The sequence below is a fragment of the Leptonychotes weddellii genome, chromosome 2 (genome assembly GCF_054177405.1).
Source record: "Leptonychotes weddellii isolate Sample4059 chromosome 2, ASM5417740v2, whole genome shotgun sequence".
In the NCBI taxonomy this organism is placed as follows: domain Eukaryota; kingdom Metazoa; phylum Chordata; class Mammalia; order Carnivora; family Phocidae; genus Leptonychotes; species Leptonychotes weddellii.
Window position 1 is genome coordinate 149,388,047 of NC_138370.1, and position 6,626 is coordinate 149,394,672.

General features: G+C 37.5%; 1 protein-coding gene across 2 annotated transcripts in view; it reads left to right on the forward strand.

Annotated features, from left to right (window-relative positions):
- The first annotated feature begins 1,038 nt into the window (after positions 1-1,038).
- Positions 1,039-6,626, forward strand: part of TMEM156 (transmembrane protein 156) — a 45,398-nt gene continuing 39,810 nt past the window's right edge. The window contains exon 1 of one of the 2 annotated variants that reach the window (XR_014143061.1): positions 1,039-1,224. Coding sequence is in view for 1 of the 2 variants with exons in the window: in XM_006732305.3 (XP_006732368.1) it covers positions 1,137-1,224 (88 nt within the window). In the remaining variant the exon portion in view is untranslated. The remainder of the gene's footprint in view (positions 1,225-6,626) is intronic. The other variant, XM_006732305.3, reaches the window with a different exon arrangement.

Below are 6,626 nucleotides of genomic sequence, written 5' to 3' on the forward strand. Positions count from 1 at the left end.
CAATTCCTCTCTTCCTTAGAATGATTTTTGATGTTGTTCATAAAATAAGTCTAATGTTCGAAGTTCTAGTCCCATTATGACTCTTCTCAGATTCAGTTTCTAAGGTCTCTTAACCCACAATTCCCATCTGTCCATCAAATCCCCACACCTAATCAGAAGACGAGACAGTTAATTTGCACTCACAACATATTCACAGCACGACCTTTGTTCCCTGCCTCCTACTCCCCACTCACCCCTTGTTCCATACAGCCCAGGGTTGGGTGGGATGAATGGAAACAGATGCGGTGATGGAGGTACCATAGGGAATGAGCAGGCAGAAAATGATTGGAGACATTCCCTACCATTTTTTTTTTTTAAAACCAGAAAACAAGAACAATGGAATAAAAGTATTTGTTTGCACATATTCTTTCTTCACCATGAACTTCCCCTACTCTTCATTTATATTCTAAGACAAAGTCTTTTACTTCACTGGAATTATCATAATGAAAGATCTTTTTTTTTGAAATGGGAACGGACAGTGTGGATTCGGTAACAATTATCACACTGTTTATAGGCATAAGGATAATGAGTCCCATTCCACTGCTTTATACAAGGTAGTAAAGAGAATTGAAATTTTGGTTTATCCTTACATTTGTACCGTTTACTGTCTTATAGACACACTCTTTTCTGAACACCAGAATCCAGTTCAGCCTGGCATTTAAAAGGGGCCAACAATCATTTAACAAGTAAATGAGTAACTGGACACCACTGACCTTCATCTTGTCGTTTTTGGTGTATATACTGTGGGTTTATATTTACTCCTACAGATTGGTAAACGTGGGAAAATAGCTTCAAATTGAGATGAGGACAAGACCCCTTTGCTTCTTGAGATCATTTTTTTTTTTAAACTTTCTTGTTTAGAAGATAGTTTGGAAGTGTCTTACTTCTTAGACGGTAGTTTTCATAATGTAAAGTGAATCAAAATGAAGACGTCTCTGTTCAAGGCTTCTTTTTTTTTTTTTTTAAGTCTTACCCAAAAGGAAGTGAATATGAAGTAAATTGCATAAACTTAAAGTACTGCAGAGATGAAGACCGAAGCAGGAAGAAACATGCCACCAATGTCCTGGTCGGGAACATACTGTGTCATGTGAAGAGACATGACAAAAACAGCCCTCTTTAAATTACTGTTGGCAATACTGATCACATTCATTTTACTTTTGCCTGAATATTTTAAGACACCAAAAGGTGAGTATATCATTATCATTTATCTTTTCTTTTTTCTACTTTTTAAAAATCATGATAGCTAACAGTTACAGGAAAGGTCTTTTTGGATACACGCTGCATGGGCTGAAAGAGGTCTGTGTCTAAAAAGTTAAGAAAATAAGACTGTAATTTTAATTGACTTTTACAGAGCACAGTAACCTTATTCCCAGTACTTCATTATTGTGGCACACAATCGTGAGATGAAAAATGAAGAGACATATTTAAAATCTGTAGTCTAGATTTTAAACATCGAAGTTTGCATTAATCTTATCACAAGATTTTGCTCTCTGAAGTAGTTTCCTTCAAAAACAGTTTTAAGTATGCTTTTAGATTCTGGAAGCATTTTATAAAGCAAGTAATATTTATTATGTTAAAAATGCTTGATTTCCCTCCATCCTAGCCATTTGACACAGATAACTCACTGCTGCCTTTTGAAAAATAAGAGTATTCAAAATATAATTAAAATAAGATGGGTGCAAATTCCAGCAGGTGTGTGTGTGTGTATGTAGATTTGTAACTAGAGTAAAATGGAACAAAATGAACTCTGTGGATAATTCAGGGACTTGTGATATGATTGTTGAAACCTAGGATAAGAAAATAAATAAATGTAAATTTAAACTGTTTTTACATGTCAGTAAAAGATTTGAAAATATATTAATGTGACTGTTCAGATGATAAATGTGCTCCCCAGCATTTAATAAGAAGAAAGGGTAAAAAGAAAATGCTGTATTCTGTCATTAAAGTTATATGAATTTGCTTAAAATCAGCAAAAAGCTTATATTTGATGACTTGCTGCAATGATTATTGTTGCATATACATGACGCTAAGTGGCCAGATAAAAATATTTTGCTGAATAAACACTATGTGCAATTTTGTGAATGACTGAATTTTTCACATTTTTCTTGGTTTTCTAGCATTATGTTGCTTAGGTTAAAAACCATAACATATATTTTTTAATTCTTGATTCCACATAGTGAAAAATATAAAGAGAATAGTAAGAATTGAAATGGAGGTAACATATTTCGATTTTTAAGCTTTTTGTGGTGGAGAGTAAGCTCATTTAATAGTTATCTAAGGTAGGCCATAACGATGGACCTTGCACCTCCAAAAAATTAGGTTCATCTAATGAAAACCAGGTAATCAGCCTAAAAAAGATTTCATAAACTGCTAACTATTGGTTAGCGTTTTATGAGAACTAGTAATTGCCAGAGCATGTTAAAAGTTTTTCTTTTTTGAGCAGATGCCTTGACAGTAATCAACCATCAATGATTTCCATTTTCTTACTTTCATAACTGATTACATCAGCCCTCAATACTCCCTATATTGCCTCCCCAAACTGAAAATAGCCATTTGTCTTTTCCTGGTCCAAGAACAGCATAGATATTTCCTTGGACTCTTTGTGGGGGATGAATTTATTTGGGAATTTTGTTTCAAAGAAACCCTCCTTGGGGCCAACAAACAAAGATGTTTGAAAACCATCATCTTAATCCTGATGTCATTTTGTGGTAGAAGGACTTTTGCACAGAGTCACCATTAATGAAAGGTTGATTATTGGGCAAAATATTTTACACATGCAATAGTGCAATAATAATGCTTTATATTTTATAATGGCTTATGGATCACCAGGAACAAGTTCATATAGCCTCACTTTATATAGTCTAATATAGATTCAACTAAGGGCACATAATTGTTTCACTTTTTTCAGTAATTTTTTAAATCACAATAATAGTTGCCTCATGAAATGTGTTGACTTGTCAACTAGAGCATTTCATAAAATAAAATACCTGGTAAATTAGATGATGAGCTAAGAGTGTTCAAGAAGTGCTAAAATTAACCTTGAGACTTTCCTGTATATCTTACTCTCCTTATCAGTTACTCGTGGTTTTTCATTTTTTCTTATATTCTATTCACTTTTATTTCTAAGATAAATATTATAAAATGATTTTTACTTATAAATTACTCACTGATACCATGTTGTTAGACATCACATGAATTCAGAAGGAATCTTAATGAGGAATAATGTATTCACGAAGTTTAATAGATTTGATTTCAAAATAATAAACCCTCTGAAGGCCTAAGTTAAAAATAGAGAACTGTGTTTGATCCTTTTTCATCAAGAATGTATCTGAGTCTCTGAATAATCATTACTCAGAATATTCAATTATCATAATTACACAGTATAAGCTATCTAGTCTAACTTCACTGAAGAAGAGGAACTTCTTCAATGGTGTTTTGGACTTTTAAGGAGTTTGCACTGAGCATATGCTCTGGCAAGAGCAACTCTTTTAATACTTTCAGTGTATTTGAAAGGCAGCTTATCCTGAGATCCAATAGTTAATATAATGATGTGATAGACTTCTCTTGCACATAGATAATGGAGATAGGAAAGGGAACGGATATATTTTGATTCAGAGCTGCTTGCAATTAAGGGAGCCTGGGTTGCCCCCAAACAAGAGACTTCACCAACCTTTTCTTGGACTTGGCAGTGTTTAAGAGAGAGCTGGTTAACTCAAATAAATCTCAGTGATCTTTTATTTACTTATTTATACTTATGAATAGCGCCTCCCTGTTCTCACTTTGGCACCTGTACTGAAATTGGAATGAATAGGATCTACCTGCACCAGGAACCTGGGGCTACAAAAACGAAAGGCAATTCTTCCTTCCAGGAGTCTTCAGTCAGGGGGATGCCTGACTGGCAAATAATTAAAGATAGTACTGTAATTACTAAAATAGCAATGTAAAAAGGTGTGATGGAACCTAAAAGTTGCTTCCAGGCCTGTCTGGGGAGGATGTTCCTTCCATTTTTGTTGCAAAGAGAAATCGCTGTCTGTCAGAGTTCTAATGATCAGCTAATATTTCTCCTTACCTACCTGCAGAGGCACTTTCTAAGAGAAGCAATTATTATTGATTTTCAGATAAAATGTACTCATCTAAATACCTCAGAAATTCTTGAAACCAGAAACCGTACTGAGTTATACAAGTGTCTTACTGATCATTCGTGGTAATGCGAGACAGGAATAGCAGACGTGAAAACACCTGACACCTAATTTTATCTAGCTGTTCCACTTCCTCACTTACATTTAAGAACCAAACTGACATAAACCGTGTTTACCAGCTTTCATTTCCCCCTTGCATTTCACACTTTCTGTTGGAAAGGGTAGTATAACGGGCAGTGAACTTTAAGAAAACAATGGATAAAGCAACTTGACTTACGAACTAGAGGATAAACCCTGAAGTGTATGAGCCTATGTACACCTTACTTCTGTCTGTATGATAAAGAACGGTGTTAGCAAGGGTCACTGCAACTGATTTGCCTGAGAGTGTTATCTTTGTTCTTAAAAATGGGCACCTTATTTCCCTCTTATTGCCTGGCTCGTTGATAGAAAGTTAATCAGCGATGTCTACCTCCTCCGGGGCGGCCCTGGGACGCCCCTGTCCCCGGACCAATTGCTTCCGAAAAGCGATTCGGAGGAGCTGGAGGAGGAAGAGGAGACGAGGAGCTAGAGGAGACCCTGCCGGAGAGACTGTGGGCGCTGCCGGAGATGTTCCCACAGAGGGTCCGCTCCACGGCTGGAGCCACTTTTGATCTCTCCCTCTTTGTGGCTCCAAAAATGTACAGGTTTTCCAGGGCAGCCTTGTACGGATTGGGACCACTTCCTTCATGACCCTGGTTCTTCCTGTTCTCTTCGAGACTGAGAAGCTGCCCCTGGAGCCGCAGCGGCAGAAGCTTCTAGGGCCTCACCCAGGGCGCTCAGGAGGAATGCTCAGGAAGCGCGCTGCCTTCACTTCCTGGAAAGATCTAGATCGCCACTGCTCTATGACTGGTCTTGGTGGGACAAGTTTGAAAATTCAATAGTGTTTGAACTGCTGATTACTGGGATTCTTTTTTTTTTTTTTTAATTTTGGCGGAGAATTCTCCCCAATGTCTCACAGAGACTCCCAACTTCCAACTGTGCCCTCCGCGCTGTCCCATTTCTTCTGTCCTTGCTCTGATACCAGAGTGCCGCAATGCGGACGGTTAGGCCAGCCCTGGCCATCCCACCCCTTTCCCTAAATCGCTCATGACCAGCAGATCTCAATCCCATTGTGGCACAGGAACTGATGCCACTGGGAAGGATGCACCACTGACCATTTTTGTTTTTAAGCATGGAGATGTTGCACACAATATGAAATCCGTAGTGCATTACAGCCGTAGCGTTAAGCAGACGCTGTGAATTGCTATGTTGGAAAGGAGGGAGGGCCGGGCAGCAGTTTCATCCATAGTTTGGGGACTGCGAAGGACAGAGCAGGAGCTCATTTCCTCTGCGCATTTTTGGCTATGAGAGACCTGTGTGTCTGTCTAAAAAAGGAAAAAAGTAAGCGCTCACTTTTTTGTATTTAAATATTAAAAACAATTCCAATGGAAAAAAGAAAGAAAAAAAAAAGAAAGTTGATCAGTAATCCCCAATAAGGCCTGGGAAAGAGACTAATGGGTATTAAAGGTTTTTTTTAAAGATTTATTTATTTATTTATTTGAGAGAGGCGAGAGAGCAAGCACGAGTGGAGGGAGGAACAGAGAGAGAGAATTTTAAGCAGACTCCCTGCCTAGTATGGAGCCCGCCGTGGGGCTCGCTTTCATGACCCTGAGATCATGACCTGAGCCAAAATCAAGAGTTGGGTGCTTAACCGACTGAGCCACCCAGGTGCCCCTAAAATTTCTTTAAAACGTAATAAATACTTACACATGTACCAGGTACTATACCAAGTACTTTTACATATAACTCATTTTGATGCATTCAATATTTCAACTCCTTCATGGGGAAACATCAGTCTCAAGAGAGACTTTTCCAAAAATATTCGGAGAGAAGGAATAAAACTAGATGGGTACATTTACTTTGTTGTAACATTTTATTTCTTATGGAATTTTCTGAATCTTTGTAGATGAGAATGACTACTTATCGACACAATATGTTTACATGTATATTTCATATCCTAGGTGTTGGCAAAAAAAAAGATACGGCTGCTTTGGCAGAACTGGTTTTATTCTCTCCTCTATTAGGTTCGATACCACCAACCCTTGCTTGGGATGCTTTCTATCAGCTTGTCTCATTGCATTGGTAGATAAATGCTCTCTCTGTATATCTTTTTTGTTTTTATAGAAAAAACAATTTTCTTTAAAACAGTAAGGTGGTAATATATATTATCCCTATACTGCTCTGTTTCTTTTCTCCATAGCACTTATACCCTATATAACTTATTTGTATGGAACCACAAAAGACCCCAAATAGCCAAAGCAACCTTGAAAAAGAAAAATAGAGTGGGAGGCATCACAATTCCGGACTTCAAGTTATATTACAAAGCTGTAGTGATCAAGACGGTATGGTACTGGCACAAAAATAGACACA